Below are 15,411 nucleotides of genomic sequence, written 5' to 3' on the forward strand. Positions count from 1 at the left end.
TTAGCATCTCTTTGAGACGTTTAAATTAGTTAAAATACATGATTTATTTAATATTCCCCCCCCCTCTCCTCCAACCCCGTAACAAATTAAAATTTAAGATCACTTGTGAACTTTTATCTCATTGACGGTATTTTAAAAGAAAGTTAAAAAGAGAGCTACCAAGATTTTTTTGTATGTTTCAAAGATTCCATGAAATGAGATGATTTAGATTTTCGAGTAAAAGATGATTAAAGACCAATTAAGATCTTTATCTCAGTGAAAGTATTAGGTTAAATAGAGAACATGATTTTAAGATTTCATATATGTCTGTTAGACTCGGCGTAACGAATTTAAATGTGTCCTTTCTTACCTTATCGAGAGCGTCCTGAACGATTTTCTCGCTCTTGGAATCGAGGGCTGATGTCGCTTCATCCAAGAGGAGTATGCGGGGGTTCCGAACAAGGGCACGCGCAATAGCCACCCTCTGCTTCTGTCCTCCGGAGAGCTGTGCACCTCTCTCGCCAACCATTGTGTTATACCCCTGGGGATAATGTTTTGATTATTAATGAGGTACTTAAGAATATATGCTGTCAAAGCAGATTGTCAATGTGATACATATGTAGTAATATAGTAATGTTAATTATTGTAATGATCAATTTGAATGAACAGCAAATGCGTTAGATAGATCAGAGTACCTTTTGTACGAATTTCGTAACTCTCCCTCCCTTCCCCATTCTTCTTTCTCTCTCTCTTTGTCTGTCTATCTGTCTCTATCTGTCTCTCTCTCTCTCTCTCTCTCTCTCTCTCTCTCTCTCTCTCTCTCTCTCTCTCTCTCTCTCTCTCTCTCTCTCTCTCTCTCTCTCTCTCTCTCTCTCTCTCTCTCTCTCTCTCTCTCTCTCTCTCTCTCTCTCTCTCTCTCTCTCTCTCTCTCTCTCTCTCTCTCTCTCTCTCGTTTACCTCTGGTAGAGCTGCGATAAAATCATGTGCATTTGCAGCTTTTGCTGCGTCCTCTATCTCCTGGTTGGTTGCGCTCGGGTTTCCGAGTCGAATGTTCTGTGTTATTGAGTAGCCGAACAGGATAGGTTCTTGCGACACGACTCCTATGTTTCGTCTCAGCCAAGCCACGTTGAGATCTTTAAGGTTTACACCGTCAAGGAGAACCTGAAAAAACACATCATCTTCATCATATCAGGGTCATCGGTGTGAGCCAGATTTTTGTTGATGTGTGAGTTTCTAATAGTTTTCCATCTTTATTTTAATCAAACTACAATGAAATATTGAGAATGGTTCTAGATCTGTTTTCTAGCAAGTACATCGTAGTTAAAACATTAGAAACAGGTTCAGGATTGGTCGTTAGCAAGTTTTATGTGTCATCATACAGGACTATACTAAATTGCAAGGATTGTTTTTTCTATTTGATCAGTATATAACCTACCTCTCCACTTTTTGGGTCGTATAGTCTCTGTAGCAAGCTCATTACGGTCGACTTGCCACATCCGCTGGGCCCCACTAACGCGACAGTCTGGCCTTGCTTTACAGACATGTTAAAGTTCTTTAGAACCTAGAATCGCACAAGAAATGAATTAATCAACAAAATTCTGGATTATTTTCTTTTCCTTCACTTATGTATCTCTCACTTTCACATACACATCTTCTCATGTATAGATGCTTTACAAGTTAGCAAAATCATAGACGTTAATTTTTGTATATTGTTGCAGGTAACATTTTAACCTGTAATTTGGAAAAAAAGAAATAACACACACACACACACACACACACACACACACACACACACACACAAACACACATACACTCACACACCCTCACCACCAAGACACGCAAAAGACTAGTGTTACCTACCATAATTTTGCCAAGGTTAATTAAGAAATTATTTCTAATAGTGCCAAAGATTTCATATCCAAGGCTTTCTAAGGCGACGAAAAACTTCATGATGAAATATGATTAAAGAAAGTTAGCATAGCTCCATGTTTGCATTTTTCTCCGAATTCTAACTCAAGCACGTCACAGGATATCAACGATATAGAATCATATAAACCTCTACCTTTGTCTCTGGACGCTTTTCCTTCTCTGGGTAAGAAAAGAAAATATTCTTTAACTCTATATTCCCGTCAATATTTGGCGGTCTCTGACCTCTAGGAGACGAAGCATCGATATCAGGCTCCTGAAGTAAAACAGTAATAACAATTGTACGAAAGGAACACAAGTGGATAGTGTTTTTTCATACAACTAGAAATGTACAGTAAAGCTAAATAATGAGCTAAACTGAGTCGTACAGATGTTTGTCTCCTTAGTGATGCTAAGGGATTAAATCGTAGAGCCCTCTAAGACATATGAGGAAAAATAGATATCTATAACCAGTCTGGGAGTTGCATTAACCACTCACTTCAATAAATTTCTAAAGTTGCAATATTGAATGACGTTAAAACAAAACTGTGCCTTTATTCAAATGAATTATGACGTGGAGCAAGTACCCAAAACAATGCCCATTTTTCACGATGAGTGTTAATTTATGCTAATAGTAGCACGGATCAGAATATACACAAGTACAAGACTATCTTTTAAAATGATAAAATTCATTAAATTATGAGACCAGTGCACCTCCCCATCTAGATTTAAATATTTTCTTTTATCAATTTAGATTCGGTTGCCTCCTAGGCTTCAAAATTTAGGCATTCAGCTTTTTGTACAGTCTGAAAAATATAGATACATCTGACTTATCATTTTTACGATTTTTTTCGAATTTCTTCCTACGGTCAACGAATGGTAAATTTTTTAACGGAAAAAAAAGTAAAAAAAAAGTGTTAAATGCTATAATCCTGTTATTAATAACATAAAGACTAATAATTTTCTGGTAAATTGGTTTTTAGTTTTATATCGGCGATGAGCGTATATGTCATCCTCGATATCATCGATTCCAAATGTAAGCCGTAAACTGATGGGAGTTTACAAGAATACATATATATGTACGTTTGGAAAGTTTTACAGATTTAGAATTAGGAATAGTGGAGTCAAATAATGAATTAAACTACATCATACAGCCGTCTCGTCTTTCCAAAAAATAAAAATGAAATTTACATACTCTGAAATGTATGAGCTCATTTGGAGTGGAGATCGTTTAAAATTTGTTTTCGTTGAAAAGCATTTTAATTCTGTTTACAATGCCTTTACAATCTTATGGCATAAGTACGATATAAATGTCAATTGTCACCCAAAATTTTTCAGATTTGTTTTACTTACACGATCAATGATTTCTATCAGAACTGCTGCAGAGCCCTTGGCGATGAAAACATTGCCTATAGATGGCGCTGCATTTCCAATTGAGAACGATCCAATCATAACACAGAAAAATACCTTGAAATAAACAACATGTATACTATTATGATAAATAAAGGTCGTTAGACTATCCTGTATTATATGTATATTTGTACAACACCAATAATTTGTAGCGGAATTGGAATCTACCTTCTTACCCAATATCGATGTAAAATATTTGATACTACGAACTAAGTTAGGAGTACTGTAAAATGATTAATTTCGAAGGCAATTGATTTCGTGGGTACTCCGGATCTATGAATTGTTGTGTTAAGTATAAGTTGTTTTTACATATAACTATATATAAGTATTAAGATATATATTTATGTACGAAATCAAGTGCAGAAGAAATAAGAATTTTTAATAACTTCGAAAATTAGAAAAGCTGACAAATGAGTAATCTTGCGGTCCTTTTTCGACTGCATAAAAATCTGATGAAATATCAGTATGTCTCAGTAGGTTGACAGATACAGAATACAATGTATAGTAATCCTAATGCCATTTTACATCAGTTTGGAGCAGGGAAAAAGCTTAATTATTTATTTATCACAATAACGCTTATATGTATTATTTGTAAAATAAATCAAAATGACATTTTCGTCTTATTTTGAAGACCTATTTAAGAACAACAAATAGAAATGGCAACTTAAATATTGAATCCGGCCTTTTTCAATACACTTAAACTTAATGTTTTGTAGTAATTTATACTTATTCCTAGTATCTCCTAAACACAGTATTGCCATATGATTACAGACAGAAGTGACGAATGTTGATAAATCAAATAACATATATTCTTACCCTCTTTATTCTTTTTCTGGAGCCTGCATATAAATCTTTCTTTTATTCATATTTAATTTAAGTATTTTCTTTATTTTTATTACACAATCCCTTGAGTTAACTTACAGTTAAAACTGTTCCTGGTTCTATACCTTCAACTCCGTTACTGGTAAAATAATCCTTGACCAGTTCAGTCCCGTACCTTCAAAGTGAAGTACATATGTTAGAAATCTCCGAAAGTGGAATCAGTGTTTCGAAATCGAAACGTCAACAAACACCATGTTTGCACATACAACGCAAGGGAGACGTAACGAAAAAGGCCTCATTTCCCAAACACTTCCCATAGAAATAGAAATAAATACCTCGAATTGAGTAGGCTTACAGGTAGGAAATTATTGACTTTTAGTTCGATGCAAATCAATAAGTTAAAAACTTATGACTTGATATTAAAATCAGTACAAAATATATGAATATTAGCAATTTCAGAATGCAATTATTTTTCCTGACAATTGGGGCTCCACTGATTCGCCTATGGTGACAAATTGGCCCCTCTTTAGGTTGTTTGTTTGTGTTTTGATAGAAGGCTGGATTTATGTAAGACCTTATCAAAAGAGGACAAAATACCTTAGCATAATTGTAAATTTAAACGGCACTCCTTGTAAAACCCATTTTTGTTAATATTTTGCCATAGTTTAATGGAATTCGAGTTTGAATTAAGGTTCTGTTGACAAGTCGATATCATCTTTCTCATTTTCAACAATAAGCAGTTTTTATTTTCTTACAAAAAGGGCAGAAGGCGCATAGAAAATTTTTAAAAATGCATTTTAATGAGCAGCCATTACCATCTACTGTTTGTAATAGGTAATTTTACTCTGCAGATCAAGTTCAAAAACTGTTTTTTTTTCTACGAATGAGAATTTGTTTTCCATGAATTTAATCATCGGTTTGCTCATAAATTTGCCCTTTTGTAAGCACTTACCCTTCTGGAACACCTGGTCCTATTCTCCTAGTACATTTTTAGGATTCTTCGGGTTAATATTTCTTTTTGTTAATGTTTTGCCCTAGGTTTATTGAATTTGACTTTGGATTATGATTATATTTACACGTTTGTATTTTTCTTGTTGGTTATTTTCCCAAAATATCAATCAAACAGATTAACAGTACTATCGTAGTGTTCCATATTAACTCTTTTTATGGCCTGATATGTAGAAAATGTTTGTATTTTTTATTGTCATCAAATAACTTTGAAGAAATATACAAATACAATACAAAAAAAGAAACAGTATATGTTATGTTTTGTTCCGTGGTTGGGGTGTACGTTTTTCAGAAGTTATAAAAATGCCCAGAAATTAGTTTTAGTTTCTGATTTTTGTAGTTTTATTCTGACCTTTAAAATTGCAAATATCTAAATAGATAGAAAAACAGAATAAGAGAATCCACTCCAAAAATTTTAACATTTTCAGTACAATTAATTTATAAATGTGAACGTATGTGAACTTACCAGAATGCTAATCCGTAGGATGAAAACATGGTGATAAAGACAAATCCCATTAAAAGTCCTTGTATCACGCCCTTTTTCACGCCAATCGATTTACATATTTTCAGAGCTTGTTCGTATCTGCAAGCAGAAACAAAATCTATATAACTCGACGTTATAACTGAAAGCGGTCTTATACATGACTGAAATTTTATAATTCAATTATATCAGGCAAGAAGCAATCAGACAGTTGCTCACAGTTTTTATATATGTGCTTCTCTAGAACTGAGGTTGGAAGTTTCCCGTAATATTTTCTTCCATCTACCACAGAATTATTAAATCTTAAACAAACACTCCAGTACAGGAAATGGACAATGGAAAGGAGATACGTGACTAAAAGGTAAGGGGAGGTAAATTGAATATGTGAAAACGAAATCGGGAAGTACGCTATCTATTCTTTACTTCTGTTCATACTTCATGTCTAAAACTGAACTGATAGATGTTGAATTGTTGTTTGTCATTCAAATAAGATCTAATGACTATGTACATTGATACTTTACAAGTTCTTACAGATAACAATTTTTACGACATCCGCAAAATATATCGAAATTAAATCTAAAATTTACAAAATCTCTTTTATTCTTCCTTGTGAACAACATTCGGCTAATTCAACCTCCAATGTAATGATCATAAATAGTGGATCCCAAACAGCAAACCGACGTATAAAACAAAACCAATCGATATTACAGTAATGACATAAATATATCTATGAGTGATGGACGGATAGAAAATGGTCTGTTACTTCTAAAATAGGAACAGGATGATACATACCTGTTTCGTTCCTGTTTTTGTCCATTATGGGATATAACTGTCCTGATACATGATAACACTTCTTCTGCTATACTGCCGGCATCACTGTATGATGCTTGCGCATTTTTGGATAGCGATTGCATTTTCTAAAAACAATCATGCAAACAATTACTTATCATGCGATACATATTTCATACCGCAAATTAATATACATATATATATATATATAGTGAAAATATGGTAAATTCTCCGTGTCCAGAAAACATAAAAACTTAAAAAACTGGAAAACACGATGAGCTGTAAAACATAAGCGCTTTCATTTCTTTTTCAGATGTTTTACATTGTGTACATCGATGTTGTCATATAGATCTATGTACACAATGTAAGACATCTGAAGAAGAAATGAAAGCGCTTGTGTTTTGCAGCCCATCGTTTTTTTTCCAGTTTTTTAAGTTTATATATATATTCAACCAGTTTCAAATGTCGTTTAACACTGTAAATAAACTTTTTTTTTCTCGTTGCTATGAAATTTTTTCTGACAATATTTACTGTAAATGAAGAATCATTGTTTTATTTAAATATGTTTGATATACGTGGTTTCTAGTTTCCAATTAATAACAACCTATTACAAAGGGCTTTTTGTATCCAGGGATCTGAACTATTTCATACTCATTTCATATTCATATCGTACTTTATATACCTGTGATATAACCGATAAAAGTAGTGCATCACTGACAGATTATTTAACATAACCGAAATGACCATACTAACACTACCGAGGTATCTAACAAATTTTATTGTTTTCGTTTCTAGACTGAATATAATTAAGAAAAGAATTCTATGTAGTGTGAGGTACAATTGCATAATTCACCTCGTGCCACTTAATAAAATTAAATACCAAGACGTAGTGAATGTTTGAAATACTTGATTGATTTAAGAAAGGATCGTTTTGTCAGAGACTTTTCTGTCATGTATAGGTGAAGTGTACCAGGATTGCATATCGCATGTTGTGTGGTGAGACAATATGTATATACCGAGTGTGAGAATTATGGGAGTTAATTAAAGATCTAATTAACGTTACCTTTGAAAACATAGCTGCGCAGATGACCATTAAAGGCGTTAGCGACATCATAACCAAAGTCATCTTCCAACTTTTCCAGAAGCCAATGGAAAAGCCACCGAAGAATGCTGCTAAGTATTGTATACAGAGACCGATCTTATCACCGATACCTTCCCTTACCCTCTCAAGGTCACTGTAGGAAATAGGATATTCACATGGAAAGTCAACAAATCGGTATTAAAATAAATAATAAGTAAATTATAGTAGATTGTATCACGAGAAAAAAATCTTTGTTAATAAATTGGGTACATTTACTTGGAAAACTCAATTATGCGATTAGTTGCATCCTAAAATTGAGAGACCCGAGTAAATAAAAAAACATGTTTTTCTTAAAATAATTTCTAAGATAATTTGATGATGTAAAAGACCATGTAAGTTAAAATCTGATAGTTGCAGTCGGTTTATTTTTCTAGCAAGGATAACTTCATGTTAGACTCACAATACTTTACATGTGAATTATTCATAACAGATATTTTGGTACCAAAGTTATCCTTCTAAAGCCATTTCCGCGAATTTGAATATGGTCTAGAAAACGCGTACATCTGTATTGATAAACAATAAACACATTGGTAAAGATAGAAAGAAGTAGAAACGTCTTTACTCGGCCAATCTTGTGGTCAGTTCCCCACTCTTCTTTTGGTCAAACCAGGCAATATCTTGCTTCAATATGGACCGGAAGAAGCTGAGTCGGATTTTGTTCACCTGTCTTTCGCATGCTGTTGTCCAACAGGATGTCTGTAACATAAACGTTGATACAGAGTAAATATAATTATTTATTCAATCGAAAGAAATGTACAACATGTTAACCCGTAAACTATTTGTGTCGCATTTAACGGCTTTATAGAGCTGCAAACCCAAATAGAATATCAGATTATTAAGATTGTTTTTTTAAAAAGTTGCACATTATAATCAAATGGGTTATTGATATAGTATAAATATATGGAAACACATAAATTTAGCATATCAAAATTATTAAACAGACTTAAGTTCGTTTCGTTAATTATAACGTTAACTACTTATCCACGTGTACAGGCAAAGTGCAAGAAAACTATGAAAAATATTTTTATCTAGTGCTGACTTTTTTTTTATATTTCAAAATTAAACTGTGCGTTTTACTCTTTTACTCTTCAAACCTGATAGATGTTATGTACATTGTTAAACAAGACAGTATCCTTCCGATATATTACTAAATATTTACCTGTAGATCTTGGTGTTGAAAATTGCTTCGGCGAAATAAAATATTTGAAACTTATATAATACTCAGCAAAACACATGTTATTTCATACAATGTTTTCCCCTAAGAAATGCGTTTTATTAAGAACATAACAATTTGTATATTAATACTATTGTCTCCCTTTAGATACATAGGACATGCTTTACCTGGAAGTATGCAGCCACGAACACAGCAGCTCCAATGTACACCTGATACAGGGCATACTTTGTCATGTTATCACTGAATTCCTGGTTTGAGTCTGAACTGTTCACCACTACAGACGATGAGTCATTTTTCGTGTCGTTTGTGCCTCCTGGACCTATAAGTAGAAGTAAAATTTATCTGATTAGGGACAAAATGTTTTCTTATGTTGTTGAAATGATGCTAATGTAAGATATTATATAATTTCTTTTAGCATTACATTACAATAGGCTTTTTTCAATTAATGTAGAATGTTCCGTGCGTATCATGGACTAGGTTGTACAATCTTTGAGAATGCAAGTGGTGGACAAGTTTGCCGTAACCGGCATGACATGTTTTAATTCACGAATGGTGACTAGTTTAGAATATAAACAAATACTTGTCGTCGATCCAAAGTTATCAGATGCACGAATATTGCGAAATATACTGAATCGTGGGGCTAGTGCACATCTCCATCAGGAGTTTGACTTTTCTTTCGATCACTTTGAGTTTTCCCTCAGTCGCTTCCTAGGCTTCAAAATGTATGCCATTAAGATCAGTGACGAATCCTAGAAGGACGAATCATCTCCATGATGAAGTTTAATTTATTGTTTGTCTCTATTGTATCTAAGTCTAATTTGTATTTAATAGTTCTATTCACTTTTGTGTCTTTTATACAAACTTGTGGTATACACGTTTATAATATCAATTATTCTTCCCCTGGAAGTCACAAGGAAATGGTCAATTTTCCAGTTATGAAATAAATGTGTATTTGTTTTTTTAGTTTGTTTCCTCTATTTTATTTTTTATTTTTTGATTTTTTGTTTTTGTTTTTGATTTGATTGTTTTCTTTTCGAGGGGTGGGGGAAGATTGTTTCTGTTTGTTTGAATTTTTATTATTCTTATCTTTATTTTTCTTTTTTTGTTGTTGTAGGGGTTGGTTATGTCTTGCTTTTCGCTTTTGTTTTTAGTATTTTGACAAGCATGGAACTTCATTTTCATTAGTATTAAATTCAGAATAATTGACAAGGCGTGTCAATGGCATATGGTTTTCCCAGATTTTTTGCCTTTCTAGTTTTATGTCTGGTTTTGAACCTTGGGTCCTAGTGTATGTTTATTTCACGAACGATTTTACACTCAATAATATATTTAATGTATGATGACTGAATAATTATAGACTAAATATAAGAGACTATGAGTTGGTTTAGAAGGTAAGTGTACTTGTATTCGTCAGCAACATTTTACTATATCAAACGCCACTCTAGACAATCTTATTTCAAAATTCACCCAATATGATTGAGGTGATATTTTGTGAGTGTATAAAGGGGTTAGTCGAGTATATTGCAATGTTTTTCAAATACTTTATAGGCTATTAACCTGATAGTTTAGATTTTGATATACATTATAGAGTCTATGTTTTGAGATTATGAACAATTGGTAATCTTACTACTTACATAACAATGTTTTATTCAATAGATTTTCTTTTAAATGTAATACAGTAATCATCTACACATATAAAACATTTGACGTGATTTATACCAGGAGTATAATAAGCACGTTAGGTATTTTTACGTCAGCCTACAAAATGGTATCGGAAAAAAAAAACAACTAGAGATTCGAACGTGCAGCTCGGCGGTGTGCAGTGCAACTGAAAATATATGAAATTATTCATAATGGGACAAGCATTTTTTTTATTTTTTTTTTTTTTATTTTGTTATTTCTTTGCCTGAAATTTTTCACATGAAAAAATCGTTCGTGGAGACATAAAGGTAAATAGTGTGACCCTATGTGGGCTAGTGTGTCCAAGTAGGGTTATGACTTACCAAACACAAACTCAGTGGTCATCTGTCCGAAGACAATAGAGAGTACCGGCCATCCACCGCCGTGCACAATCGAGAATAGTGACCCGAGTAGCATAAGAAATTTATCCAAGCAAGTAGCATATCGAAACTGAAAATGAAGGCAAATCATAAGTATTCCATGTGCGAATAAAAATGGATATCACTTTTTAATCATTTCAAATAAAATTTATAAATACGTTAAATGTTTGTCTACAAATGTTTTTGTATGGGGTACTTATAATCTTTTTACAATGTCTTATAAATTTGTAGTTAAACATTTAAATTTGGTTGCAGCTGTATTGTTGAAAATCGCTAAAACCAACATTAACTTCCTCTTTAGAACTGAAATGATAATACATACCAGATCTCCAAATGAAGCTGCCTTTGGCCTGAAACAAACAAGCATAGGTGAGAGTGGGACGTTGTTAATCAATTGGATTTAGGTTTTCATAACTTTGTGTAATTATGATCAATAGCCCCATTCAATGAATTTTGTAATTTCAACATTAGTGATAATTCTAGAACATATGTATATTCTGAACCGTGCTTCTATTTGAATGAATTAAAACGTGGTATGCAGGTTACAGGAAACCTCGTGGGCTCTTAGTTCACCAGCGCTGTATATCACCTACAACTTCGAAGATTGTACAAAAGAAACAGAAGTGAACATCACATTTAGGTACAAATTCACAGTTAGATACAGTAGAGCCAAACAATGCCTCATACCACTCTTTAACATGTCTTGAATTCCTTCCTTCATTTTTCTTTAAAAAGAAGTTGAATGTCTGTTTATTTTGATATTACAAGGAAAGTTTGTTGCTAGGCATGTATTTCCAAATATTGAAAAAATAAATGAAAAAGATAAATAAAAAACAAATATATTTTGGATTTCATTTACTTATATTTAAACTTACAATGTTTTATCACTATACACCATACAATACTAGCATAGTAACATTGACCTTTAAACTTGCGCATGAAAAGTTACAGGAACTACTTTTGCCGAACACAAGAAAATAATTACATTTTCTTATTACTTGTTTCAAATAAGACAAAAAATTTGATTTTTAGTCAAATTAAATATGATTGTCTGTGAAAACGCTATTGTTTTGTTTTGTTTTTTTTTATTGTGAAGAGGGTCACTAATGGCTGTTCTCATTAAACTCCTGACCACCAATGACAGACTTTTCCAGAGTTATTATGTCACGTACTAACAAGGATTTCTCTACAGTAAATTTTGATGACAAGCTACTGACGTGGAAATATAGGGATATGATTTAACTTTTATGTAAGCATACCTTTATAGAACAATTCCTCTAAGATCTAAAAATCCAATAACTATTCATAAAGGTGGCATATTTCTGTAATGTGAATATTGTGGTCTGGTCACCGTGACCTGGACGATTCGGAAAGCAAGTCAGTCTTAAAAATACGTCTTACATGCCTTACACTTAGAATGGCTTAAAAACAAGTTTCCTTGAATTTATCGATTTTCCATTGTATGGAGTTAGAAGATAATGTAGAATCCTCACAGACTTTCGTAATATATATATATATTTCAAATTATCATGAACTTTCACCCTTCAGCTATATAGTACAGATGACAAGACGTAACAATATTAAGTTATGGTGTGCGATCTCTTATTTGGCGTCGGGTGGTAAAGTGGCGCAGTGATAACACCCTTGGTTACTCTGGTTTCCTCTCACAGTACTATCCCACGCGCTCTTTCATCCGGGCAAACAAGAGTGATTAATATAAGTTGGAGTGAACTATTTTTGTCCTCAGGAAGATTGGTTCTATAATGTTTTGTTAAAACAACAGGTATGTTGATAAGTTAAATATTTTGCACTAATTAGAACAATAATATGTCTTTTTGTATGAATTATATTATCAAACATTCTTTGATTACTGTGACACTTAATCCCAAGACAGACAAAAAGATTTCCCCAAAGGGAGATTACTATTCAACTGCAGCTTATGGAGTCAAATGCATGCAAGATGCTGAGTAATAACAACTCTTATTCTACAGGACATATTTGATACACTAACCTGGGAGTATTTTCGTCATTGTTCATTTTGAAGTGTGTATCTTGTCGATTACGTCAGCTTAATTATGCCTGGAGACTAATCGAAACCTTCGTTGTGTGAATGGAATTACACTTGCACAAAGTATCCTTGTAAGTCTTCTTAGAACGTAGAAATCATTCGATTCCGAAGAAAACGGTGTACATAAACCTACACCGATTGAAAACCCATAGTGTTGTACGCCCTTCACAGGTTTACCTTCATACACCACCAAAAATAGACCCGTAAGGTTCGTTGTTGTTATCTCTATGAGTAACGAGTAGTCGACTTATCAGTCCCTCCGTGCTAAGCTATACAAAGACCAGTAGCTGATGATAGCAAATCTTAAATGTCACACATTCCGGCGTGGAGGTACAAACTGGTCGTTCAAGATTGAGTCCCATGGTTAAATTAAAAGTTTTGGACTATGAGACAGTGATGATTTGGAAATTTCCTTATTTACTTTCTGTACCTGCATGTGTAGTTACCAAAATACAAATACACTTTGACAGAGTACAGAAAATGAGTAACATTCCTTATATATACATCTGATAACCATTAATTTTGATTTAAAAACCACCAGCTATACTGAACACATAGTGAAATCAGCGGTTAGATCAATGGAACGGAAGCAGTATGTTGCAGAGTCTGGGCTTCACTGACAACACGAACAGAGATAGAATAGTTCCGATAACAAATAATTTAATTCCGCTAAATACAAAAATGGGATTTTTAAGCTTCAGCTATGCAACGCATGTGTAAATTATAAAGGTTCTGATATGCTTAGGTCTCCATTTTTCTTTTTTCTGATAAGCTTTGTCACAGTTAAGGAAACCAGATACAATGGATTCTCTCTGGCCGCAACGCTCTTGGAACTGAATAATTTGGCCAACATATAGAAAATGGAATGCTGTTTTCCAAAGTTTACCACAAGTCGGATTCCATAGGGATTCGTTTATCTAACCAGGTGTTCGGATTAGAAAAATGCCTTGGATATTGTCGAATTCTGACTCTGGAGGAAGTTGGAGCCCAATAAATTTTGTTTTATTCCATTTGCACCAAATGGCATATACATTTGAATATAAAAATCAACCACCTTTTAATATATAACAGATAAACTTGCCATTTTGTTTAGGTTACTAGAACTCAGGTTGATTTTACATTATTCAATTGGTGTTATCCACTGATATCCAAAACAAAACAATTTATATCCATATGTTTACAGTTTTTCTTATTATCGGCCTTAAATATGAGATCATGGAACGGACTTTTGTTTCAGTCTGATACCAGAGTAACAAAAAGAATATTCAATATTTATGTAACATGTGATAAATACAAAATTCCAACCTTTATTCTGTCGCGATTCCGTTGAAATAATCCCCAAACGTTTGGGAAAGATTGGCATATGGACCATTTTTAAATGGGCTTTATTTCGGGAAATCATTTTAAAACGCTAGAAATTCAAACCCAGTGAACGATACCATGACGTACAAGGGAGTCTGTCATTTGTAACTTCATGATACTTGTTTAATGAAACGATCATGCAACGGTTATAAAACTAATTTCATCGAAAAATGTAAATATCATTTATACAAGTCAATCATGTAGATTACGTTAAAAATGGTATTGTTGTGTTTTGCTGTACTATATAATCATTGTAATTTCAATGCAAAGTTGGTGTGAAGCTGCTTCCTCGTTGTTTTAACAACACAATGCCATATTTCTAAATTACAGGTAAAATTTATTTTAAACATGTTCGTTCTTCATATTTAGGGTTTCACTATGTACCATTTAAAAGAACACTAAGGTCGAAATATGAGAGTCAACAGTTCAAGAAATCCTGGTCCCTTGCGATAATTAGGTATATGAAACAAAACGTATATGATGTCAGATGTCATTTTCATGTTACGACAAAAAATGTTAAAACCAAAATCCAGAGTGTAACAAACATGTCTTGTTGATTGCTATCTAGGTTAAGGGTAGTCGGTTGGCAGTAACGCACTCACGTCAGACTTTTACGACCAGAAAGTCTATTTCCCAGTCAGACTTGAAAAGGAGATCACATGCATTAAAACATGAGTTTACCAGTTTTCCTTGTCATCCAAATGTTGTACTCAATTCTTCCTCCATTGTCCTCTTTTGATTAACCAAAGACAACTCATTTCATCTTTCTCTAAACAGTCAAACATTTCTTTATGGTTTCCACGAGCAATATGCAGTTATAAAAATCTATCCTTGAGTTGAATAAGATATTTGTTACGGATAACAGACGTCTTTTTAAAATAAATATCCTATTCATACATTATAATCAGGTTTTTGTCTGCTTGTTATCTGTGTGGATTCAGCACAGGGGAGTGAATATGCTCGGGAAATGTACATGTGCTGCATTCTATTCAATGTTATTATAATTATTAAATGATTTTTAAAACTTTTGTCTCAAATATGTATGTATCATTCATTATGTGAATGGTGTGCATGTCTGTTTACAATAGCAATGAGGAAGTTTTCATAGGTTATACCTGTTGCCTAATTCTTTTTGTCTGTAAAATCCTGACAATGATATATACTGAAATATGAAAAGAATGAGGTTTCCCAGGGTTATCCGCTTTTGTCGCC

General features: G+C 33.2%; 1 protein-coding gene across 1 annotated transcript in view; it reads right to left on the reverse strand.

The window, feature by feature from the left end:
- The window catches only part of LOC132553504 (ATP-dependent translocase ABCB1-like), a 74,164-nt gene that overhangs the window by 53,180 nt on the left and 5,573 nt on the right, over window positions 1-15,411 (reverse strand). Inside the window, exons 2-14 of the mRNA XM_060217755.1 lie at window positions 11,092-11,119; window positions 10,713-10,839; window positions 8,877-9,028; window positions 8,098-8,231; window positions 7,458-7,629; window positions 6,398-6,522; window positions 5,591-5,707; window positions 4,216-4,291; window positions 3,238-3,351; window positions 2,042-2,161; window positions 1,415-1,540; window positions 937-1,140; window positions 350-520 (exon numbers count right to left, since the gene is read on the reverse strand). Of these exons, the coding sequence (XP_060073738.1) occupies window positions 350-520; window positions 937-1,140; window positions 1,415-1,540; window positions 2,042-2,161; window positions 3,238-3,351; window positions 4,216-4,291; window positions 5,591-5,707; window positions 6,398-6,522; window positions 7,458-7,629; window positions 8,098-8,231; window positions 8,877-9,028; window positions 10,713-10,839; window positions 11,092-11,119 (1,666 nt within the window). The remainder of the gene's footprint in view (window positions 1-349; window positions 521-936; window positions 1,141-1,414; window positions 1,541-2,041; window positions 2,162-3,237; window positions 3,352-4,215; window positions 4,292-5,590; window positions 5,708-6,397; window positions 6,523-7,457; window positions 7,630-8,097; window positions 8,232-8,876; window positions 9,029-10,712; window positions 10,840-11,091; window positions 11,120-15,411) is intronic.

Source organism: Ylistrum balloti, unplaced genomic scaffold, assembly GCF_031769215.1.
Source record: "Ylistrum balloti isolate Yb309-2 unplaced genomic scaffold, AGI_CSIRO_Ybal_v1 Utg370332, whole genome shotgun sequence".
In the NCBI taxonomy this organism is placed as follows: domain Eukaryota; kingdom Metazoa; phylum Mollusca; class Bivalvia; order Pectinida; family Pectinidae; genus Ylistrum; species Ylistrum balloti.